Source organism: Capsicum annuum, chromosome 9 (genome assembly GCF_002878395.1).
Source record: "Capsicum annuum cultivar UCD-10X-F1 chromosome 9, UCD10Xv1.1, whole genome shotgun sequence".
Classification (NCBI taxonomy): Eukaryota; Viridiplantae; Streptophyta; class Magnoliopsida; order Solanales; family Solanaceae; genus Capsicum; species Capsicum annuum.
In genome coordinates, this window is record NC_061119.1 from 2,673,316 (window position 1) to 2,699,148 (window position 25,833).

The 25,833-nt window shown below is 32.1% G+C and overlaps 2 protein-coding genes and 1 long non-coding RNA gene across 4 annotated transcripts; 1 reads left to right on the plus strand and 2 right to left on the minus strand.

Moving 5' to 3' along the window:
• Positions 1-258: 258 nt before the first annotated feature.
• Positions 259-9,756, plus strand: LOC107843195 (polyadenylation and cleavage factor homolog 4). 2 transcript variants are annotated; one of them, XM_016687414.2, is made up of 8 exons: positions 259-1,008; positions 4,083-4,184; positions 4,563-4,817; positions 5,054-5,158; positions 5,262-5,645; positions 6,318-8,183; positions 8,861-8,904; positions 9,081-9,756. In XM_016687414.2, the coding sequence occupies exons 1-6, from the start codon at positions 691-693 to the stop codon at positions 8,181-8,183; spliced, it is 3,030 nt and encodes a 1,009-aa protein (XP_016542900.2). In that variant the 5' UTR covers positions 259-690; the 3' UTR covers positions 8,861-8,904; positions 9,081-9,756. The 2 variants fall into 2 exon arrangements, with proteins under 2 accessions (XP_016542900.2, XP_016542899.2); XM_016687413.2 differs by having other exon boundaries at positions 8,861-9,756.
• Positions 9,757-12,442: 2,686 nt separating this feature from the next.
• LOC124886979 lies at positions 12,443-13,435 on the minus strand. Its single transcript, XR_007044374.1, has 2 exons — positions 13,227-13,435; positions 12,443-12,687 (listed from the first exon to the last, which is right to left on the minus strand). It is a non-coding gene; the product is annotated as an uncharacterized LOC124886979 (long non-coding RNA).
• Positions 13,436-13,881: 446 nt separating this feature from the next.
• On the minus strand, positions 13,882-15,478 carry LOC107843196 (putative phytosulfokines 6). The gene is made up of 3 exons (XM_016687416.2): positions 15,232-15,478; positions 14,662-14,729; positions 13,882-14,259 (listed from the first exon to the last, which is right to left on the minus strand). The coding sequence occupies exons 1-3, from the start codon at positions 15,326-15,328 to the stop codon at positions 14,149-14,151; spliced, it is 276 nt and encodes a 91-aa protein (XP_016542902.1). The 5' UTR covers positions 15,329-15,478; the 3' UTR covers positions 13,882-14,148.
• Positions 15,479-25,833: the final 10,355 nt, after the last annotated feature.

Consider the following 25,833-nt stretch of genomic DNA (forward strand, 5'->3'; position numbering starts at 1 on the left):
CATAAAATTCTTTTAAAACACGTATCTATTTTATCTAGTTCACTTATACTAGACCTCAAAAACGAATATTCATTCACTTCGGTCTTCACAAACAACTAAGAAAAAGCCCAACTAAAACTCTTGGACTCCACCAAAAAAGCCCATCTAAGGCCCACATATCTTACTTATAGCCCAAATCAACTCTTGGGCTCCAACAAAGAAAGCCCATCTAAGGCCCATATATACTACACTCCCTCTTCAACCACTAATCTTCACTATCCTCTCCCTTCAACCAATTTACCAAACACCCCCTACCCCTACGCCTACCCCCCCCCCCACGCCCTCACTGCCCCGACCCATATATACATACCATCTACACTTCTCCCCAAAATAAATCAAAAACCCTATCTCCCCCTCTCAATTACACCTCCAAAATCCCCCAAAATAAAAAATCCAGCTCAATTTTTGTGTGTATGTGTGTATATATTTTTTACTTCATACATGTAAAAGATCAGATTTGTTTCTATTATTCGCACATTTATTCTTGAAATCTACATGAAATTAGCAATAACTAGTGATTTTTATTTTTATTTTTTTACTTTTTTTTTTTAAAGCAATTTTGAATGTAACCCATGTAAAATAGTTCAAATTTAGGGTTAGGGTTAGGGTTACGGTTCTAGTTTGTTTTATCGAAGATTTTTGATCAAAGTGATGGAAATGGAAGGTTCTAGAAGACCATTTGATAGATCAAGATTGGAACCGGGACCTAAAAAACCACGATTAATCGAAACCCCCCAAATTGGAAATGAACGCGAGCGCGGTTCTAATGGGCGTAATAGTTTTATTCCTCAACGAACAGTAGCAACAGCAGCTCAACAACACGAGGAGTTAGTGAATCAGTATAAGACGGCGTTAACTGAATTGACATTTAATTCGAAGCCAATAATAACGAATTTGACTATTATTGCTGGTGAGAATTTGCAAGCTGCTAAGGCAATTGCTGCTACTATCTGCAACAATATTATTGAGGTGATGATTCCGGTTTTAAATGTTGAATTTTTTTCCGTTTAATTTAGTGTTTTGTTACTAATTGATTGTATGTATAGAAGAGAAATGTGATAAAGAAAGGTAAAGTTTTTAGAGAAATGGTGTCGATGTTGTTTATTTTTATTTAATTTAGTGTTTATTGTTACTTGGTTGTACAAAAGAGAAATGTGATAAAGAAGTATTTAGATTTATGATTCATTAGACTAGTGTAGCTGTATATATAGCTGAATTAGTGTAAAGATTTTGTAATGATTACATGGTTTGTGAGAAATTTGGTCTCTTTATGGATATGTAGTTGCTTTGCAGTGGTAATGTTATTGAGATATGGTGTCGATGTTGTTGATTTTTGTTTAATTTAGTGTTTATTATTAATTGATTGTATAAAAGAGAAATGTGATAAAGAAAGGTAAAGTTTCTAGATTTTATGATTCATTAGATTAGTGCAACTGCTGTGTTGTTATAGCTGAAAATAGTGTAAAGATTTTGCAAACGATGTCTTGTTTAGTGAGAAATTTGGAAGAAATTGCTACGGTAACATTATTGAGCTATTGCGTCGATGTTGTTGATTTTTGTATAATTTAGTGTTCTATTAATTGATTGTATGTATAGAAGAGAAATGCGACAAAGAAAGGTAAAGTCTTTCGATTTTATGATTCATTAGATTAGTGTAGCTGTGTTGTTATAGCTGAAAATAGAGTAAAGATTTTTTAAATGAATTCTTGGTTAGTGAGAAATTTCGAAGAAATTGCTATGGGAACATTATTGAGCTATGGTGTCGATGTTGTTAATTTTTGTTTGATTTAGAGTTTATTGTTACTTGGTTGTACAGAAGAGAAATGTGATAAAGAAGGTAAAGTTTTTAGATTTATGATTCGTTAGATTAGTGTAGCTGTGTTGTTATAGCTGAAAACAGTATAAAGGTTTTGTAATGATTACATGGTTTGTGAGAAATTTGATGGATTCGGAAGAAATGTGGTCTCTTTATTAAATTCTGTAGATGTCATGATTATAACTTTGCTTCCAATTCTATATGCTACGTTGTCAATGACTCAATGTTGTTGATTTTGTTTAATTTAGTGTTTATTATTACTTGGTTGTATAGAAGAAAAATGTGATAAAGAAGGTAAAGTTAGATTTATGATTCATCAGATTAGTGTAGCTGTGTTGTTATAGCTGAAAATAGTGTAAAGGTTTTGTAAAAGATTTCTTATTAGGTGAGAAATTTCTCTTGGTATGAAATTATGTTGTTGCTTTCTTATGGTGATGGAGATGTCATGATTATAACTTTGCTTCCGGTTTTAAATGCTACGTTCTCAATGTTATGGATTTTTCGTTTAGTTTAATGTTTTATTACTGCTTGGTTGTACTGAAGTGAAATTTGATAAAGAAGGTAAAGTTTTTAGATTTATGATTCATTAGATTAGTGCAGCTGCGTTATAGCTGAAATAGTGCAAAAGATTTCTTGGTTAGTGCGAAATTTTCTCTTTATTAAATTTTGTAGTTGCTTTGCTATGGCGATGGAGATGTCATGATTATATCTTTAGCTGTTAGAATTTTCCATTCAAAGTTCTTCGAATAGTATTATGAAGCAATTCCAAAGTGCAGTCACAGTTTCTCCACAGCGTTGATGAGAATGATTTTGTGAGTGATTGGGGAAAAAAGTACTTGTTTATCCAATTTCGAGATTTCTTCTTGATGTATCTCAAAAGCATCATATTTGTTCAATTAAAAAAATGATTCGAACAGTTGCATTCAGTGGCTGGTTAATGTCAGGCCAATGCAGACTCATTTCACTTTTCCTTTTTGGTTTCCAAAAGGCTAACTCCTATTTTGCTATAGTTTGAATGGTGAAGAGAAGATCTAATTCCTTTATTGCTAGGCAGTTTATTTTTAACACGCACCTTAATTTGTGGCGATTGACTTTGTCGGGCTTACGTCTACGGCATAATTCGGATACTCAGCATTGTAGAGGTTCACTATTTCCATTTGTTGTCATATAAAGGATGCGTCCTCTTATCTTATTGTATTCTCTGCAAATTCTAGTATTCAAGACATGTCAAGTTCAAGACATACTGTTACACTGAATCTTGTTACGCGTAGTTACGCAATTTTTGATAGTTATGATATACTGATCTTGAGCATTTGCTTTTGGAATAATCAGACATCAAAGGTCTGGCAACCACTTGATTCAAACAACTTATCCATATTCTGCTTCTTTAAATAGTGGATACCTGTTGATTCACTTAAAACAAATTGCAATTAATTCCACACTGATAGTGAAATAATCATCCAGACACCACTTGTGGGATTACACTGGTTATATTGTTGTTGTTGATAGAGAAAGAATCACTTTCACACTGTGTTGTCTGAATTGTGAATCTCATATCGGAGACCTTTTACATCATTTAAATCCAAATTAAAATCTGAATGAAGTTGCAGATGCTTTTTTTTAAATGGACAAAGGAAAGACCTCTCTTCACTTCTCGTTGAAAGTTTTCCGTCCTTTAAACTGAGTGGTTTTGCTATCTGTACGATATATAATTTTGCTGTGCTAAAAGGAAGGACGTCCGTGGTTATACTTGTTTTTTGATATCAGTTGATGCGATATAGGTGTAACTGATTTTCTGTCTAGATTTTGTCAAAGAAATTTTACTTGTATAAAGAGGTGGTGAAATGAATGAGTGCAGTGCAGGCAGATTCGATCTTCCCATGTTAATAGCTCCCTTCCTTTTACTGGTTTATTCTATTTTGAAATTGTTCACTAGCTTTGCAAAGATGATTTCTATGTTGATACTTCCACAGCCCAGTTTATTATTCAGTTTGTCTGCTGAATATTTAAGTAAGTACAGCAGAGCAGTATTGCTTGTGTTATGATGGTTTGCAAAGATGTCAGACATAATGGTGCTTATAGTCTTTGCTTTGCTGCTTTGAGTAATGTTTCTGTCTCTATTTCTTTTCCCACTTGGAACTTTGGTTTTTTCGCTTTGTTCCCTTGGATCAATCAGTGTCAATGGATTTTACATGCTCATTTTAATATAGGTGGAAATCATTTGCAGGTTCCTATCGAGCAAAAACTGCCATCTCTATATCTTTTGGACAGCATTGTGAAGAACATTGGGCGGGATTATATTAAGTATTTTGCCACCAGGCTACCTGAGGTCAGATTTGCATCTATATGTAGTTTCTTGTGATCATGATTCTTACAACCTTCACATTTTCTCATGTGTTTACTTTTTCTAGAGGAAAAAGAAACTCCGTAACATACTTTGCAGCTGTTGTTACCCTTGACATTCATGTTGATAATCTTCTCATTTTACTTGAAAAAGGAGATTCTGTCACAAACTCTTCTCAGTTTTTTTAATCCTGTGGATGTGACATCCTTCTGAGTGGATGATGATGTCGAACACTGAGAAATCATATGTTACCTTGAGTAATCTATTGTAGTTGGGTTGATGTTTCTAGTTTAGGAAGATGCCTGCATCATTACTAGCTTCTACGTTCTTGACCATTTTTAGTTTTTTTTCCACGTGTTGTAGGTTTTCTGCAAAGCATATAGACAGGTTGAACCTTCAGTACATCCAGGGATGCGGCATCTTTTTGGAACCTGGAAAGGAGTATTTCCCCCTCAACAACTCCAATTAATTGAGAAGGAGCTCGGATTTGCGACTGGTGTCAATGGCTCTTCATCAGGGACATCTAGGCCTGATCCACAGGCTCAACGACCTGCACATAGCATTCATGTAAATCCGAAATATCTGGAGGCGCGGCAACGCCTACAGCAGTCAACCAGGGTAAGTGAGAGTAGCCATTATGGTGCTTTATTTTGAATCTATTTTCTTGAGCACCTCATGTGATGCTGCTACTAAGTCACATTTCCTGAACTTTTCATCATCACCTGTATTTGATTATGTGAATCACCTCATCTAAAACTTGAACTGTTAGGAAGGAACACTATTTTATTCATTGTAAATCATATTTTTCCTGCAAACAGTCTGATCTTTTTTCAATGTTCTTTGTTATGATGAAGCCAAAAGGAGCAGTCAGTGACATCAATGTAAATGAGGATGTAGAGAGACCAGAGAGAACAACCAGTGTTAGTTCTGGAAGATCATGGATTGATCCTTCTATTAAGGTAGTGATATGGAATATGTTTTAACAATTAAACATCTGCAGATATGCATGCTTGAACTTTTATCAATAATGAATCTGACCTATTTAATATTGAAATATGGCAGCGTGCTCAGAAAGATAAGTTGAATGAGCATGTTCCTGAGAAAGCTATCACTGCAGCGTATGGAGATTCAGATTATGTTTCTGATCTGCCGAGACGTTCTGCCTTTGGAGTAGGAAGAGGAGGTGAAAGATTTAAAGAACAGGGGTTTGATAAACCTTGGTATGATTCTGGAACTGGTAAAATATTGAGCCAAAGAAGTGGCTTGGACATTAAGCATGGTTTCCAAAGTATAGCCCAAAAATCTTCAACCTCTGATGCACATCCACAACTGATGCAGTCCTTACCAAATAGGAGCTGGAAGAATTCTGAGGAAGAGGAGTACATGTGGGATGATGTAAATAGTGCAGCTAAAGACCGGTGGGCATCTGAGGATTCAGATAAATCTGTAAGAGAATGCTTAACCAATATTTATTCCAAGTATTAGTGCTGGATTCTTTTCTAGCAGCCACTGTAGCTCTAGTTCTGAACAGGAAAAATCTCCTTAAAGTTAATAGGGTCTAGCCCATTATCTTTTCGTCCAATCTTTTTTTCTTTATTTATTTTTTCTTCCATTTGAATTTTTTTGTTTATAACACTTGTAAAAGTTCTCATAAAACCAGCAGGCTTACTGCTCATCAAGGTCATTTTTTGCTCTTGATAGAAATCACTATTTGTGCACCAACTTCTGGCCCTTCTACATGGATTAACATATTCTCCTGTTCCTAGCTGCTACTCTCTCAAAAACCTATTTCTTGACATCTGAATAGCCCCTTTGGCAACTTTGTTTACTGTACCAATCTATTCTATGTATCATTGTAACTACTACTAGCTTGCTTTATTGATATCTCAAGTACTGCAAAAGTAATTACTTAGAAAGAATAGGTTTCTTCTAATATGCTTAATCTAGTTGAAGGTGGTTCTTTTGATAAAATGATGAGTTCCAAATACTTTTGGGTCTTGTTAATTGCGCTATTTCCGTATTTTCTTCTAGAAGCTACTTTTCAGTTGTTTTTGTAAATGTAAAATGTTCCTATGCTGTTTTTGATAGAATAACGTTGTTATTTTCCTGATTCGACAGGACTTAGAGAATCAACTAAGGAGACCACAAAGCACAAGGGAGGTTGGGTTAAGGGCTGATAGTGAAGCCTCAGCTGATTCTCTCTCTGCTGAAGAGAGAGGGCCAGCTTCTTTTGTGAATCAAATGTCAGCAATGTGGTCCAGAGAATCACCTTCTTTAGATGGAGCTAGGCATTCTGCTTCTGTTCAAGGTGCTCCAGTTCATCCAGAAGGCTATCAAACTTCTTTCGGTGGGTTGCCAAAAGCTACAAATTCAATAGGTAGGGCATCTTACAAGTTACAGACAGGTTCAGTCCATGTTGGTGCGCCAAATTTTGTGCCGGTGAATGCTACTCTGGAATCCAGGGATTCCATAGTGCAACAGGGAGAGACACTCAGAGCTGCCTCTCCCTCTGCTCAGTCACCAATGCATCAGCGTCCTCCATCCCCGTCACTCATTACAAGCAACACTAATCAAATAGTTAACAGTCTTGGTGAGCAGTACCAGACGCAAATCAGTTCTCGTTCTGATCCAAGACTATCCCAATTCTCAAGGAGGTCAAATTTAGATCCCCGTAATCAGTTTGTCCAGGAATCTCTGGCAATGCCATCTCGGAATACGGTGTCAGTTAATTCACAAAGACAACAGCCTCCAGGTTTGCAGAATTCGTCTGCCTTGGCTTCTTCTCATCAGTTGAGACATAGTGTAAAGCAGGAAAGCCTGGAATCTGAATATTCTGGTCAAACCCAGACAACAGTTCCTCAGATTTCAGGTTTTCCTGATTCCTCTAGCACTAGCAGTTTGTTGGCTGCTGTTTTAAAGAGCGGAGTCATTGGTAGTAAATCAAGTTCTGGTACTACACTGAGTTCTCTTGATAAGGGTGCTCTGTCATCCCTAGCCAGTGCACAGCCTCTTCTCACCCAGTTCTCCCCATCTGGACCCAGGATCCCACCAGCCTCTAATTCTAGTCTATCGTTGGACAGAAATGCCTCAAAGCCTCCAAATTATTCCCAGAGAAATGTAGAACATCCACCATTGCCACCTGGGCCACCTCCAACTCTTGGAGGGAGTGCATTGTTGCTTCCTTCAAATGCGCCAAATACTGCTTCCAGCCCTCTATCAAGTATTTTGAGTACATTGGTGGCGAAGGGATTGATATCTGCATCAAAGGAGGAGCCACCTACTTATGCTCCTTCAGATACACCTCCTCAAATTCAGAACCTTATTCCACCTGCAAGATCCATTTCAACTCCTGCTTCATCTGCTCCAATATCCTCATCTGCTCCTTCCTCAGCTTCCAAGGATGAGCTTTCTCTCTCAAAACCACTCGCTGAAGCTCCTAAGGCCTTACTTCAGTCCGCGAAGGAAGAGATAAAAAGTCTCATTGGGCTTGCATTTAAGCCAGATGTGATTCGGAAGTCCCATCCTGCTATGATCAGTGAACTGCTTGATGACATTCCACATCAGTGTGGCATATGCGGTTTTGGACTTAAACTCCAAGAGAAACTTGATAGACACTTGGAGTGGCATTCATCAAGAAATCCAGACGTCAAACTGTTGAATAATTCAAGGAAGTGGTATTTGAATTCTGGGGAGTGGATTGCTGGATTTGGTGGCGTCCCTTGTGGTGATAAGTGCAAAGGACCAGATGGAGATTCTAGTGAAGCATCAGAATGTACTGAGGCAATGGTTCTTGCAGATGAAAGTCAATGTGTGTGTGTTTTGTGTGGTGAGTTTTTTGAAGACTTTTACAGCGAAGAAAGTGATGAATGGATGTTCAAAGATGCTGTTTACATGAGTATTCCAAGTGAGAGTGATTGTCAGGGTCCGATAGTCCACAAGAACTGTATTTCAGAAACTTCCTGTCAAGAGTTGGGGCTTGCCTAGGTAAGTTATATGGTGTTAAACTTTATTTTAGATGTTTTAAATGCTACACTAGATACTAATGATCAAAGAAACTTTTTCATGTGGGCATGCTGGTGCTACTGTTGAATGGGTGGCATCTGTTTTTCATATATAAGAATCTGACATCGATTCTTAATGAAAAACAAATATGTGATGTTTACCGTTTTAAATTATTCCCCCAACTATATTCTTACCCGTCCTTGATCTGTGGATGTGTCTGGAAACTGACCACAAGTTACTTGTTGGCGCCTCAAGTAAAATATGGATTTATTTGTCCGACAGCCCGTTTCAAGAGTGCATTGCACTTGAGAATTAAATTCTTTCCGTAAGAGCACTTTCTAAAGTTTTTAAATATTTGAAGTGCTTTTAGTTCAAATTGATTTGGGCTGGCAATAAAATGGTTAGACAAGTTATGCTGCCCGTGAAAGTTGAAACTTTTGGACTGGCGATAAATAGAGGAAGCTGAAGTTCTGAAATGCGATCTAGAGATGCATTATTCTTTTTGATTTTCCTTGGGAGCCTACATGCTCGAATATTTCAACTTGCCATCCTTGATCATTTGTATGTTGGTACTTATACATTCCTTTCAGTTCCTTTATTTTATTAGTAGCCATTGCTGACTTGTTTTGTACGGTGTTGTCCATGGTTTTATTTCTCAGGTGTTGGATGCTTGATGTTTGTTCTGTTAATCGAAGATAACCAGGTTCATTTTGAATTACTTGTAATGCTTATACATCATCTTGTTAAAGCCTCTCTCCCATACTTTTGTTTGTAATGACGATGAAATGGAAATTGTAGATGCTAGAACAGTTTGCGCGTCACATGTTCCACACTTTGATATTTTCTGTCCACTTACATTATCCTCAGCGACGTTTTCAGTTTCAGTTACTGATGCTGTTGAACAAAAATCATCCAGCAAGCTATACTGAGTGTGCATCAGTTTGTTATCTTGAGGCTCTTTTAGGTTTGGTTAAAGTACATTAAAGGATAGAACTTTTACCAATTATCTAGCGTCAGCAGTGTTGTCCCTTTTCAGCTCTCGGACAGTAGGGCTAATCTTAGATGATAGGTATTTCCAGATTTTGATGGAAGTTCTTGGTTTATCGGGATGTGTAATTCATAGCCTGTATGTTTTCATAAGTCCTTAGTTTTTACTTTCTAGTATAAAGTAGGTGTTTCTTGAAGCTGTCGACTGAGCACATTTGCGCTTGTTGCTGCTCAAGCTGATGAGGATCTTTACAGACAACCAACTTCTGTGGAATTTGTCATTGTGAAATTTTATGCTCAACACTATAATCCTCAGTTTACTTTCTCTTGCTGCATATTAAATGGCCGCGAATTTGGAATCGTGGCATTAGGAAGAGAAAAAGGGGATCAAACTTGTATTGATCGTGCATCGCTCCGCCTCATTGTCATCCCTCTTCTTATGAGCAAACTTCTTGTGTCAACAAGATTTGTTTCAAAGCGATTGTAAAGGGTTGACACTATAAACCTTTAGTTTGAACTTTGAATTTTGTTCTTAGTGAATTTTAATGTTGTCTTAAGTTGGGGGCTCTATCGGAAACTGTCTCCTCTCTACTTTATCTGAGGTAGTGGTATGGATTGCATTGCGTACACTTTACCTTCTCTAGACCTACTTTGTGGGAATACACTGGGTATGTTGTTGAAAATTGACATTCGATACAGGGTAAATCAGTTACACTGTGTTTGAGGCGCTCTACCATGCGCTATGTCGGGTAAACCAGCTCAATATTCGAGGCACTATCAGCCATGGGGTAAACTATTGCTGCTCAAGTATCGCGTTTGATTCTACCATAGAAGTCGACGATCCTATAGTTGTCGTCTTTGTTCGAAAAGTGCAGGTGGAAAGGGATGCTAGTTGGCTTGACAAAGTTGTAGCCCGAAAAAAGATCAGATTGAGACTCCCTCCAATACATAACTAATACATTGAATTAAGTTAATACATAAATTTTCTCAAAACTAATCTGTACATTACTAATTCATGCGTAACTCTAATCATCTGTCAAACGGCCACTCAGTTATTAAGTGTTTATATATCATTAAGTACGATTAACTTAGTGTCTTGATGGTCTGTTCAATCAGTTGATTATGTCAAAGCAAAGAATAGAAGACTTGTTTTTGTTTCAGTTTCTGATTCAAGAATGTTCCTATCATTTTTGAACGTTAACGTTTAAGCGAGCCACACCTCCAGAATATCTAGAATCGGTTGGGATTGGTTCACTAAATTTTCGGAGAAAGGCAAAAATCATCTATTCTTTTTCATGATATTCCTTGCTTTACTACCAGGTAGTCGAAAATAAATTCATTCGGAATTCCACTGTCCTTTCAAGAATGGCATGAAGCTTTGGTTTGGCTGTGCCTGCTACCCAGCCGTACTTTATCCACGATGTTTTCTCAAGCTAGGTTACATGAAAAAGATGTATTTTCCTAAGAAGAGAATCAAGCGACTTCTGGACTTTCTGTGGCTAGCCCCTCTATCGATTGTGAGTTCCCAACATGGGGAGTTCTCTTTCTCCAGTTTGAGATCCAGCTGGCTAGTTTGAGAGTGTTTATTTTACAGAGGGTAATCTAGTAGCTGTATCGGTCTCGATGGTGATCTCTTATTTTGGGGTCCAGGCCGGTACTTTTGCCATCCCTTCCAAAGAACAAGGCTTTTTTCGAATAAGCCAATTCATTTGTGACCCTGCAGATCCACTCTTTTTCCTATTCAAATATTAGCCCCCTGGCTCTGTGTTTTCACATCGAGAATTATTTGTAGATGAAGAGATGTCAAAGGGGCTTTTTACTTCCCAAACAAATCCTTCTAAACGCTACCTTGCCTGAAGACATGGGATTGCCGTAGAAGTTTCATGCCAAGCAAGTTCTTGCCTCCTCTTTCTCTGCCTATCTCGGGTAAGCTACAGAGGCCAACAAGGCAAGACCCTGAAAAATGAGCAAAAAAAGATGTGCTCTGTCCGATCAAGGGACTTCTCTAAGCGCAAAGTTCCTATCTTCTCCCTCAGAGAGCGTATCGATTGATTTCGTTCCCCAAATCTCATTTCTGGCTGTCACCCCTACCGCGTTAACAAGTTAACAAACCTATTATTTCAATTATACAAACTCTTAATTTATCCTAACAACATTTAGTTCAAACTTAAAGATTTTTGTTAATTAAAACACATTATGTAGGATTTTTGGTTGCAATTAAAATTCAATTTTTTCGTATTAATTACTACTATTTCTATTTTATGAGTATTTTCTTATCGGTTAAATAAAAAATTGAGCAGTTAAGGATTAAAAACCGACAAATCGAAAATCAATAAAAATATCTTATTAGTTTGGTTATTGATTTAGCATATTTAAAAACGAAAATCGATAAACCGAATGATAATATGTAAAATCGAACTGAATCGATCGATGCATACCCCTACTCTCTCCGTCTCAAATTACTTGGCATGTTCGTTTTTTGTATAACTTTTAAGGAGAAATTAATAAGGAGTGACAAATTGACTAATGTGATCTTATTTAATCTTGACTAGATGAATCTTTTTCAGTTAAGGCCCGTTTGGCTATGAAAATAATATTTTTTTGGAGTTGGAGTTGGTGTCTTGGTGTTATGTTTGATCATGAATATAAATTGAAGGTGTTTCTGAAATTTTGTGAGAGAAATAGGTCAAAAATAATTTTCAGTAAAGTGAAATAATTTTTATGGTCAAACATCATTATTATTACTTTTCTTATTAAAGTGAAATAATTTTTTAAAAAAAGGTGAAAAAAATTTCATGGCTAAATGCCTACTAATATGAATATAATTGATAAAAGTGATTAATTATCTCTTGACTTTTTAAACATAATTATTTCGAGATAATTTTTTTACAATAAATATGGAGAAAATGCACTATTTTCATCCTGAACTATAAACAAAATTGTTGAAATACACTCCAACTTAAAAGGGGTCCTATTACCCCTGGACTGATTAAAATCGTATTTTTGACAATCTTAAGGTCTACGTAGTGTATACGTGCCACACTGCGTGAATCAATATACTGAAGGTCCACGTAGGCACTGGTATGTGTCACGTAGGTACTTAAAATTGTCAAAAATATAATTTTAATTAGTTTAGAGAAAACAAGATATCCTTTAAGTTGGGGTGTGTTTCAGTAATTTCGTTTATAGTTCGGATAAAAATAATATATTTACTCATAAATATCTGAAGTAATTTGAGACGGAAAAAGTATTAATAAGCATGGTTCAATCATACAGCTGTGTTAAAAGACAAGACACTAACATCAATGCTAACTTTGTTTGATTCATTTTTAGTCTTTAAAGTAAAGTAAAGAGAAGTGAAAAAAGGTGAAATTATTGAAGGAATCTACTAAAGGTCAACTGTGGGTCTACCAATTTTCTCTTAATTTTGGAATTTGAAAATTGACCCCTTTTCTCATGCTCCTGTCCCCTTGTCAACAATTCTCTTCTTTCTTTTCACCTAAAAAATTAGAAAAAAAAAATTAAAAAAAATTAATTAATCCACACTAAATAAGGACATTGGGAATTGAGCCTTTGTGGTTACTTAAAATACTTTCTTCATTCCATTCTATTCGTCCCAAATTTTTTAATTTAATATTTTATTTTACTTGTCCTTTTTTATTTATCAAGACAAGATAATTTTTTTTTATTATACCCTTAGTGTAATTGATTACTCCTTGTTACTCCCTCCGTCCCAAATTAGAATGGCACAGCTATTAAGAAAAATAATAAATAATATGACTAGTTTACCATAATACCCCAATTAAATAATGTTTACATTTTAATTTTTTAAAAAGGTAATTAATGCAAAGGGTAAATATGAAAGAAAAAAAAAACTTTTCTTATCTTAATAAGTAAAAAAAGGACAAGTAAACTGAGACACCAGATTAGGAAATTTGGGACGGGTAAAATAAGACGGAAGGAGTATTAGTCATCCATCAATGTTGGAACTAATACCAAGACACAATTAAGAGGGGCAAAATGATAAAGTTACATCACCAATCATTGTTTTCTTAATAACTGTGTCATCCCAATGCAGGACCCATTTTGAGGGTGTCGCTCCCAACAAGATTTTCTCCATACCTAGGGCTCGAACGAGAGATCTTTGTTTAAGGATGAATAGTTTCACTGTTAAGCCACAACCCATGTTGGCAGTTAAAGTGTTTTTAATCCACAACAAAGGTCAATCTCTATCTTAATTTTTTTTACTTTTTAATTAAGTAGCGATGATCTTAACAATTTTTAAAAATAATTTAAAAGTTGTGATCTTAAACATGATATGAAATTGCACGTCATTAAGCAAACAACAACAATATTCCGATGTAATTTCATAAGTGCAATCTGAGAAGAGTAGAATGTACGAAAATTTTATTGCCACCTAATAGAAATATAGAGGTTGTTTCCGATAGATGTTGTGTTACACATCATTAAGAATAAAATTAAGAAAATCAAGTTAAATTATTTTTAACTATTAAAAAATGCCTTTTATAATATGAAACATAGAAGGTAGAATTTTTCTATTTGGACTTGAGATTATAAGGTCAAAGTAAATAGTGTAATATATTTAGTTTAGTGACAATAAGTCATAAGATGAACCATTGTATAATTAAATAAAATAACTAATTAAGACAAAGTATCCTTAAAAAAACAAGTGTGCAAATACAAAGTATTGCTCCTAGGGAGCATATATTAATTAATTAATTAAACTTTGACTAGCTTTATATAGTTCACATAAACAAAGTACTACTCTACAATCTTGTGAAACTTTTTTTATTATTTTGTGGTCTGATCAATTTGTTCACACTCCGACTAATTTCATAACATTATGATACATGGAAGAAGAAAAAAAAGGAGTACTAGCTTTTTAATTTAATTTTTCTTTTTGTGAAGTTACAAATTAAATAAATTAATTTAAATTTCTTCATGGCTTTGGCTTGTGTTGTGTATAAATATAATCCAAATGAGCCTCAGCAACCATTCTTCTCTTTAAACATTTTTCATCATTTTCTTTACATTCTTCTGCTCCCATAAGCTGTTAAAAAAAAAAAAAGAGAGAGAGAATTAATACAAATATAATAATTCATGAGAACTTAAAGCTAAATTCATAAACAAATATAACTAAGCATCAATTCTGAATAAGTTGAGGTCAGGTATATAAACAATTCAATAATTTATATAAATAAATAAATAATGTTTATTCTTTTGTAATTTAATCAAGGATATTCAAATAACTTATATATAAACAAATAAAATTTGTTTTTTTACCATACTTATATAATATAGTTATTAAACTAAAGAAATTCAGTTGAACCTCATTATTAAACTTTGAACTTTATTACAAATAAATCTTCAATAATCATATCGCTCTATTTAAGCACAAATATATTTATATAGTAGAGAAAAATAAGAAATAAATAAAGAAAAATGAACTTACTTCATTGAAGTCTTCATCTTGTGATGAGGAAATTGGATTGCTAGCCCCAGTAAAAAATTTCTTATTCACTGAAAAATAAATAAATAAATAAATTACTACTAAAAATTAGTAAAAAATTTATTGATGAGAAATCATGTTTGGCCATAAAGCTTCGGAAATATTTATTTGTGAAAATCTACATGCCTTGAGTAAACTTTAAGTGACCGTTTAATCATGAATATTTTTTATTTTTTTTTCGAAAAATTGAATTTCAAAAAGCATGTTTGATCATAAAACTTCGGAAAAAAAAATATCCAATACCTTGAAATATTTTATTTGTAAAAATATCCATGCCTGGGGTAAACTTTAAGTGACCGTTTGGTCATGAATATTTTTTACTTTTTTTCGAAAAATTGAATTTTAGAAAAAAGAATATTCCGGAACTTAAATACTTATTTGTGAAAATCTACATGCCTTGAGTAAACTTTAAGGGACCGTTTGATCATGAATATTTTTTTACGTTTTCTTAAAAAATTGAATTTTAGAAATCATATTTGATCATAAAATGTCGAAAAAAAAAATATTTCTTACCTTGTAAAGTTGTTGTAGAAAGAAGACGAGCTGAGGTTGTGTGGGAAATAAGTAAAACCATAAGAGTAAGAAGAAATAAAATATTTTTTTGTTCCATTTTTGCCCTTGTGTGTATTTTTTGTATATAAGTTTGAGAGAATTAAGAGAGAGAGAGGAGAGAGAGACCTTTGAGGGATAGAAGAAAATAGCAAGTTGGGAGTTCTATAAATAGCAAGAATTTTGAGAGAATGCCAATAATATTATTTTTTGTCTGATATCAAATGAGCGGATTGAATTAAATTTTGACGATCTAAAAAATAAATTTAGTAAACAAACGAGCGGAATTCACGTGGTATATCAACTCAAATAATTGTATGGTTTCCTTTTAAATAGATCGGAAATTGAATTTATATCTATTGTGAAAATACTATAATATGAAAATGTAAATTTATGTTTAAAAAAAATTAAAGATCAACTCAAATAATTGTACGATTTTCCTTTTAAATAGATCGAAAATCAAATTTATATCTAATATGAAAATACAAATTTATATTCGAAAAAAATTAAAGATCAACATAAAATAGGAGGAAAAGTGCATAGCAACTATCACCACTATTTAGTTTGCACCAATTTCTTAAAATTATTTAACTTGTACCCAAAAAAATTATAATAATTATTTTATTAGAATTTATTTAATTATTTAATAATTTTTTTTCTTTATTATAATTATTCATAACATATTAAATAAAAAAATATTTGATAATATTTGGGTAAACGTAGGCTATATATTTAACTTAAATCAACTAACTTTTTAATAAATCAAACTGAACAAATCAAATAAACTAAGTTAAAATAAAATCACAAAAACTTCAAACTTAAGCGAATTAAATCATATTTTCGTTAAATAACTTTATCATCCATACATGATTTTCTTTTTTATCTTTCTTAAGAACTCCCACCTCTTTAGCTCGCGACTCAAATTCATAATTTTCAAATTTAAAATAAAAAATATTTATTATTCGAGTAACTTCTTCTTGTCCATACGTAAACAAAAGTCAAAAGGTCACGTGAAGTAAAACAAAAAAAGTGAAAAGAACTTATAACCACTCATGTTCTCAAATTAGTTATTAGTTGCTATCTAATATGATACATGAATTTTAGAATAAAGACACATTTATTTATATGTAATAAATTTAAATACACCTATAAGAATTTGACACGTGTACATATGTAGTGGCCTAATCTCATGTATAGAATGACAATAGTTAAAATATTAAAAACAAACATTTTAAGGAAAATAAACGATTCATATATAATTATTATTGTACTAATTATAAAAAATAGTTTGCGAGGTGAGAATTGTCCAAATCATATATAATCAACTTTGTAGAATTCAAATCTTTCAAACATATAGTTTTGCAATTGGAGCGTGAATAATATAATTTTTTGAGATATTGCATCATATTAGGGAAACGACATTAGTAAGGAATGAGTTCGACTCGAGCTCTAAAATCATATTTGGTCAAAAATTATGAAGTTTCAGATTCAAAATTTAAATTGAATTTCATTTATGAATATGCCTCTCAACAGATCTTTTTAAATGTAAAATCTTATTATAACGGGGGATGCATTCTGTTACCTCTAGAAATAAAGTGAGTACTGATGAGAGATTTTTTTTTTTCTAAATGTCCGAGTTTTGATTAATGGACAGAATTATTCGATATATGCGCTGATAGTAGATAGTAGATACTTCATAAAATTAGACAAGATGTGTGTAAATTAGTCTAGACAACATAATTATAACATACTCGTCAATCTCACAAAATTGAATCTAGGAAGATAAAGTGTATACGGAACTGATTCCGATAGATCGACTCAAGAAAAAAATAAAGCAGTAATAAAAGTACAGAAAACAACAAATAATAATAGAAATTAAGAACAAGAAACTATAGGAACAATACCACGATGACTACAAATATGAATGGACAACGAGATAATGCACCATTACCTATTACCTTTCTACTCGAATCTATGTCCTACACACCCTCCTATCTAAAGTCCATATATCGATAAGTTGCAACTACATCATGCAGGGGTAGACCTATGGTCATTACTTTGATGCTCCGACACCCGTTAAATTCGAGGCGGATTAGGTATACTAATACAAAAATATATATAAAAAATGATATAAGACTTAGTAAAGTACTCAATAAATCAAGAAGATAACTGAGTACTTTAATTTCTAATACGTGTTCGAATCTCTCGAATACTTACAACTCTTAAATCCTGAATCAGACACTAACATTATTATTATCTAATCACATTTCTCAAAAACATAACAAACTTGTATTTTTTTTTGTTTCTCCTTCGGTATTGGTGCCCGTATTAGAGACCCGATTAATTCGAATCGCACGTTGCAGGGCCCATTAAGGTGGCAGCGCTCATAACATAGTTTTCTCCATACCTAGGGTCGAACCCTCGACCTCTGGTTAAGGCTGGAATAACCCCATCCACTGCACCGCAACCCGTGTTGGTAACAAACTTATATTTTAGTTTCCACCCATATGTGATACTTTTAACATATTTATAATAATAAAATATACCAAAAAAATATATATTGTATTCCAAAATTCATTAAAACAGATTTGCAAAATTCAAAAAGGGCCAAACAATTGTTGTTTGATCGTATAAGAAAAATCATGTGAACACTGCAGGGGCCATATAGTAAACAGTAATTTCCAGATTGTCATTATCAATTGGTCCATATTATATAGTATTTTCTTTTTCATATTTCATAAACAAACAAAGTTTACTGTGGGTCTTTCTGCTAGAGAATTTTTTTTTTTTTATAATTAGAAAAAAGAACTAATAAAGTCAAATATTTACTGTGGTAATTAATTACATAAAAGGGAGTCAACTAGTCAAAGCTTTGGACTTACGCAGAAACAGCTGTTTTCAACTATCTATATTCCCCAAAATACAATTTTTTTCTTCAAAACAAAAGTTTGAAATATGCCTAAATTTTAAAGAAATTTATTGTAACACGCTTCAATTTTGTGGGGGTCCTATGTCTCTTTCGATTATTTATCATCATACTTTTATGGCATGTTTTGTCCAGCTAAATCACTATGTAAATACACGCGCACTGAGCGCGTAACGTTCTGAAGTGATTTAGCTGGACAAAAATACAGTAATAAATAGTCGAGGGGGTCATAGGACTTCAGCAAAGTTGAGATGTGTTACAACAAATTTTGTCAAAATTTAAGTATATTTCTGACTATTTTTCCTTTTTTGCTTTTTTGATTCGTGTTTGGTGTTCAATATTCATATTGAGAGAACGATAATTTTAAATTTGTGCTACGTTCAGTGGTAGATGTAGAGTAGAAGGTGTGGGTTTTCGAGAACCCACACCCGCTACCGTAAGTTTTAAAATTACATAGAAAAATCGTCAAAAGTTATAAATATTAATAGGTGGTAACCCATAATTAAACCAAGTGATAACTTAGTGGTAGGAAAAGAGCCCTTGAAAACTCATAAATTTGAAATTCTGGACCCGCCTCTGGCTATGTTAAGCCCATGTAAAGGAAAATGTTGTCCATTCTCCAGTATTGTTAAAGTGTATGATCGTCTTATCTAAAAGTTTAAATAGTTAAAAAATATATTTTTTTGTCATTTAATTATATTTTCAGTATGTCCCTTCATGTTGATTCTTTTTTCATAGGCTAAGCATGAATTTTTTTATTTTATTTTTATTATGGGTGGCTTTGCGATTCGATCTTAAGGTCTTTGTCTCCTCTGATTATCATGTTGAAGTGAGCGACAATTTAATCTAATATTATTTGACGTGTGTGACCATCTTATCTTTAATAGCTTTTAGGTGATATAATCTAACATTTCAACATGATATCAGATCCAGATTCTTTTCCGTTTGAGTTCTTGGTTCACGTTTCAATCATAACTATACATGATCGGGAGGGAGAATGTTCGAGAGTGGGTTAAAGTACACATTAAAAAATAACTGATAATTTGCTTATATGAACTAAATTTTGAAATTGAGTTGAACTCATGTGTAATATTTTTACAAATATAAAGTTCATCTCATTTGAAAAAACATAAAAATTAATTAAGAATAAAAGAACCTTCATAAAGATTCTCTAGTTCAACATTTCTTTTTTCCTATTAACTATACATAAAAAATTATAATATATATCTCTATGCATGTGTGGGATATGCCAAAAAAAAAATAAAAAAAATAAAAGACCTTTAATTTTGACTTACACATTATTAAGCATAAAGGTAGACGTATAATTATTTTAATTCCACTATAAAGTTATATACTTTTAATATTTATATCATGTTTTATATGATTTTGTCTTTTTGTTTTGTTATTTTACTATTTAACTCTATCTAGAGAAGTATATACTATTCGAATCATATAAAAAGATTTGGGAGATATATGCTTGATGACTTTCTAACTACCAACATGATAGAATATTAAATGTCTAAATAATAAAATGTGAATGCTATTAATTAAGTTCATGAATCAAATAGTGCAAAAAATAATATAAAAAGGTTAGGTTCTATGTATTAACAATATTTAAAATATTTACATAATTAAATCATTTAATTATAAGCATATTTTTATGATATAACTAGTAAGAACTAATAAAAATATATTCACAATCTAGCCTATGCAAAAATACTAGTAATTGATTTTTGTCATTTGTTCAAGCTTTATAATAGAGTTACCCGACACATGTGTTAGTGAGAGATAACATGTATTTCGTGAAATTAATTAAAATACGTGTAGACTGAACCAATCACTATAATTATGAATAAGTGGTGATTAGGATGAAAATTTAGGCTTCTTGTAATATTGACGAAATTAATTAAAATACGTGTAGACTGGCCCAATCACTACACTACAAATAAGTGTTGCGGATGAGGGTTTAGGCTTCCTATGATAGTGATAAAATTAATTAAAATACGTGTAGACTGACCCAATCACTATTATTGCAAATACGTCGTGAGGATGAGAGTTTAGGCTCTTTTTGATATTGACGAAAAAATACATATAGACTGATTCAATCACTATAATTACAAATAAGTGGTGAGAAGGAGGGTTTAGCCTTCTTGTGATATTGACAAAATTATTTAAAATACGTGTAAACTAACTCAATCACTATAATTATAAAAAAGTGGTGAGGATGAAGGTTAGGCGTCTTGTGATATTGATGAAATTAGTTAAAATACGTGTAGACTGATCCAATCACTACAATTATGAATAAGTGGTGAGGATGAAAGTTGAGACTTCTTGTGATATTGACGAAATTAATTAAAAAACATGTAGACTAACCCAATCACTACAACTACAAAAAAAGTGGCAAGGATGAAGGTTTAGGTCTTGTGATATTGACGAAATTAATTAAAATACGTGTAAACTGACTTAATCACTACAATTATAAATAAGCGGTGAGGATAAGGATTTAGTCTTCCTATAATATTGATGAAATTAGTTAAAATACGTGCCCTTTGCACGAGTCAGAAAACAGTCTACTTATGACATCGGAACCACTAATACCGCATGTCTCGGTGAGAAGGAATCAAGGAAAGAAGAGAAACTTCTTCCTTCTTTGATCTTCTGCCCCGGAAATTGGAAACGTAAAAGTAGGTTGTGGGACTGATTCTTTTCCTTCTTTCAGGCAAAATAAGCGTCTGCCAGCGGTCAGAGTGTTAATTTATACTTTGACTAAATCACCACAATTACAAATAAGTGATGAGGATGAAGGTTTCACTGATGAAATTAATTAAAATACGTGTAAATTTAGTCAATCACTACAATTATAAATAAGTAGTGAGGATGAGGGTTTATGCTTCTTGTGATATTGATTGTGAACTCACTTTATTTTGGAAAACCTTTTCATCTAATCTTAACAAAATATATTTTTAAAGGTGAAAAATATTCTTGATGGGGGGGGGGGGGTTGCCAAACTTAAAAGTTGTTAAGATACAATGAAGTAGCAAGTTTTATTTGTGAGATCAACTTTCAAAAAAATAGTGAAGGGAGAACAAACAATTCTAATACCAACTTGATATTTCTAGTACTTCTCCATTATTGAAGTTAGGGGTGAGTATGGTATAGTGTATGATATTTGAAATTTTATTATGGTAATTTTAGTATTTGATTTTTAAAATATTATATCATTTTATTATATCGAGTTAATTTGGTATGGTTCGATTGGTATTTTGAAGTTCTGTTTTGAACAGGGGCAGCTTAAGCATATTTGTGGTCTAAGGTGAAAATCAAACACAGGCCTTAAAATTTTAAGAAAATAATTTTCTTTTAATGAACTCTATTTTCAATATTATATAATCGATTTAATCTAATTATTTTTTTTTAAGTAATAATATAATCAATACATTTAATATTTTTGAGACATAATACTCTAGATATACAAACTTCTTCTAATAATTCTTTCTTTATATATAATTTTTTTTATATATATAAATAGTATTTTTTTTTTTAAATCTATATATATTATTGAAAAAAATGAGGCTCCTCAAATTTGGGGGCCTAAGCCGACCGCCTATTTTCTTACAATGTAGAGCCGCCCCTAGGTTTGAATACATCGGTATGGTAATCGGTAATCATAATTTAATTTGTTCAACTTTCACAATATATATTTGTATGATAGAGTATTATGACTTCGATGTTTTTAAAGAAACGTCTCATTTGTATCTTACTAACACATTATACATGTAGAAGTATATATTTAAAAGGAAGTACAAATGATTTATTTTGATAATCAATTACATAAAAAAACTATTTCAATAAAATAGAGTAGTCAAAGTTCAAACGTCTAAATATTTAGTTTTATACTGGGTTATATATTTGTTAGTATATAATAATATACACTCCATAAATTATTCCGTAACTATATACTTTGACATGATATTTAATATTTGACACATTATTTATAAATACCGTATAACATATATCATAATATCAAACTTACTATATTAAATTTTTAACTCAATATAATAATTCGATATATACCATATCATACAATACACTCCCAATTTTTAAATTGTGTAATAGCTTTGACTTTCTTGAGAAGTGCTACCCATGCATATTAATTACTGTTTGAAAACATAATTTTAGTAATATCGAGAAACATATTTTAATTTTATTTTTTTAAAGTTAAATCAAACAAGACCTTGATATTTGTAAATATAAAGTATATAGTATATCGATAAGATCAAACTATAGTATATGTATATATCATCAGACAAATTAAAAGAACAACAACTTTTTTAAAATTATTTGCCAAAAGTCTAACATAGGACCATATGAATAATTTATTAGAAGAGTCGTACGAACTCTTTCTTCTAAACTTTATTTTTTTTATTTAATATAGTTTCACACGTATGGACGTTACTATTTTCATCTTGAATTATACACGAAATTATTGAGATACTCGAACTTTATGAGGGTCGTCCTATTACCCTTTGGATAAATTAAAATCATATTTTTTGCAATCTTAATGCCTACATGGCACATACGTGTGCCTACGTAGATCTTCAGTGTGTTGATTCACTGATGTGCCACGTATGTGCCACGTACGTGTACTAAGGTTGCCAAAAATACGATTTTAATTAGTTTAGGGAGTAATAGGACCCTCGTAAAGCGCGAGTGTGTCTCAGCAATTTCGTGCATAGTTCAGGGTAGAAACAAATCATTTTTCCTTTATATTATGTTATATTATATGTTTTTTATAATAACATTTAGATATAGTAGCAGGAGGTCACGGGTCCAACCCTTGGAAACAGCCTCTGGCAGAAATGCAAGATATGACTGCGTACAATACACCCTTGTGGTGGGGTCCTTCCTCGGACACCGTGCATAGCAATAGCTTTAATGTATCGAACTGCCTTTTTTAAAAAAAAATTAGATATAGCACCAAAAAGTTATCTTGATAAATTACGACACAATTATATAAAAAGGTTTGATAGTATAATCCTTGTGTAATTTAAATGTTTAATTCATTTCAATCTTTTTCATTAATCAACAAAGAAAACATGATCTTCAAGCCTTCGTTTTCATGCAATATAAATCAATCTTTTTTTGTGACTCAGCATAAAATTTTATATAATTTTACGTTATCAGATTAAGTTGACTTACAAAAATATGTAACCTTTTTATAACAAGTCTGATACGATAACCTAGAAAATGAAGTGTGAGCATGATTATATATTGCTATCTTTTTTTTTTTTTTTTAGGAAATATATATATGAAAGGAAATTAATTTTTACTCAACAAGATTTGACTGTAAACATTCTTGTTTAGTGGGTTTGGTTGTTAAATAATGTAATTATTTGTTTGGAATTGTTTCATTTGTCAAAGAAAAGAATTTACAAAAAGGTATCAACATGACTAGGCGTGGAAATTAGGAACAATAATTTAATTAGTACCTTTATTATAATACAGTATATATAACTATAGCATAAAAAAATAAAAAATAAACTTATAGCATGATGGGACATAATTTATTATTAACGTAAAATTTGTTAATTCATGATAATTTTTCTTTCATAATAGAGATATTATCAAAACGTATTCACTTAGTACTACGTGAATATTGTACTTAAATGGAATGACAACAATTTTTATAGTAGATTCCAACTTGTTAAAAGGTGAAGTATAATTATCAATGTGTTATTATACAGACGATAATTACTTAGCTTCATCTAGAGTAGGACACCGATAATCTCTATGTAAGTTCGAAATCTGCTTTCAAGCAGCTTCATTTTCTATACGAAAGTAAACTGAAAAAAAGAAAAAGCATCATTAATCATATATTAAAAATATAAATATTTTTTACGCCATCAACTTAATTTAACTACTACTAACTTTTTTTTTATATCAAGTTGGCAATGAAACTTTACGTATTATTTTTGTATATAAAGATAAGCATTCAGTACCTTCGAACTATGATCAAAGTTATTACGGCACATTTCAACTTCACAAGAGTTCTATTACACCAATGAACTCAATTTTAGTATATTTTTGTCATCCTTTTGTGCTAACATTGCAGCTTTATTATATAAAATGAAGTTCACGTTAAAGGTGCCACATCAACTAAATAAATTGATAAAAAATGCCACGTCAACTAAAAAAATTAATAAAAATACATTAAAATTTAATTCAAAAAAAGTAATAAAACTCTCGTAAAGATAAAGTGTATGGTAGTAAATTTAGTAACACTGCAGATGTTATAAATGAAATTCTATAGATGCAAATAACTGAGGTTCTCTCTCTCTATATATTTTTTTTAAATTTCTAGTACTACTATCTAGGTTCTATGAATTGTGTGTCATCAAATCATTTATCACCTCATCAACTTTAGAAGTATTTTCAAAAGTCAAAAGTAAGATCCCTTTTATTCATGCATAAAATTACAAAGTAATACATTATTGATAGGGTCTTCCTCTTAAATTTTCTATGTTGAAAATGTGAACATTTGGTCTTTTCTAAAAGCTTTATTTATCATATGGAATAGACATACATATCATTCTAATGTGATAAAGACAATAAAAAAACTATTATAAAGTTTGAAAATAAGAAATGCTTTTGAAAATTAAAAAGATAAGACATAGGGTCATGTCTCATTCTTTTCACACCACAAATACCTTATCAAATCTACATTTTATTCCCTTTTTAATACATAGTGAATTAAGAAATATGGAACACTAAATTTAGATCCTCCAAAAAATAAATATTAGTTTTGTTTCACATCAAAATTAATAGGGAATCATCTGAATTTAATAGCTTTGTCAAAAATTTTATATTGTATTAAGAAATTCACATGTAATAATTTTTTCAGAATTCTAGAATTAAAATTCATAAATTCAAAATTCTGAATTTTTATGAATTTGACTTTGATTAGGTTTGACTTTTTCGTATGATCTTTTCAATAATTTATATAGGAGATATAGTTGAATAATTTATTCTTATTTGTAGTTGTAATGAGAGTAGTGATAACGAGTATGTTGAGATAGATATATGAGAATACTAGGAGAGATAGCTAAAACTAAGAATGAAGTTCTCCGGTTAAGGTGGGTCGCGGAGGCGAAGCCAGGATTTCGATTAAGAGGTTCAATAATTGAAAAAAAAGAAAAATTAGCCGAAGGGAGTTCAGTACCTACTATAGATACATAAAAAAATAATTTTAATCATGTATAAATGGTATATTTTTCCGTCGAAGGAGGTTCGGATGAATCCCTAGCCAAAGGCTGGCTTCGCCCTTGAGTGAGAATAACCTTCTTGGTAAAATAGATATATGCGGGAGGTAAAGCTGAGATGATTCAGACATGTGAGGCGAAAATGAACCAATGCTTCAATATAAGGAAGAGGTGTGCGAGAAATTATAGTGACTATGAGGAGAGGTAGAGGTAGGTCGTAGGAGTTGATCGAGGAGAGGTGATTATACAGAATATGCCTCATCTGTAGTTTATCAAGGACATGGTTCTAGATAGAAAGTACGGAGGTCAAAAATAAGGGTAGAAGGTTAGCGTCTAGATTCCTCGTATTATTTGTGTTGCCTATTGTTCTCTTCGCTTTTG

Bases quoted from the DNA above. Each gene is read 5' to 3' on its own strand.
- LOC107843196 (XM_016687416.2), bottom strand. From the start codon at position 15,328: ATGGAACAAAAAAATATTTTATTTCTTCTTACTCTTATGGTTTTACTT. The intron at 14,730-15,231 runs GTAAGAAATATT...TTTATTTTTCAG, and splicing joins TTCTACAACAACTTTACAAG to TGAATAAGAAATTTTTTACT. The intron at 14,260-14,661 runs GTAAGTTCATTT...TTTTTTTAACAG, and splicing joins AAGATGAAGACTTCAATGAA to CTTATGGGAGCAGAAGAATG.
- LOC107843195 (XM_016687413.2), top strand. From the start codon at position 691: ATGGAAATGGAAGGTTCTAGAAGACCATTTGATAGATCAAGATTGGAA. The intron at 1,009-4,082 runs GTGATGATTCCG...AATCATTTGCAG, and splicing joins TCTGCAACAATATTATTGAG to GTTCCTATCGAGCAAAAACT. The intron at 5,646-6,317 runs GTAAGAGAATGC...CTGATTCGACAG, and splicing joins CTGAGGATTCAGATAAATCT to GACTTAGAGAATCAACTAAG.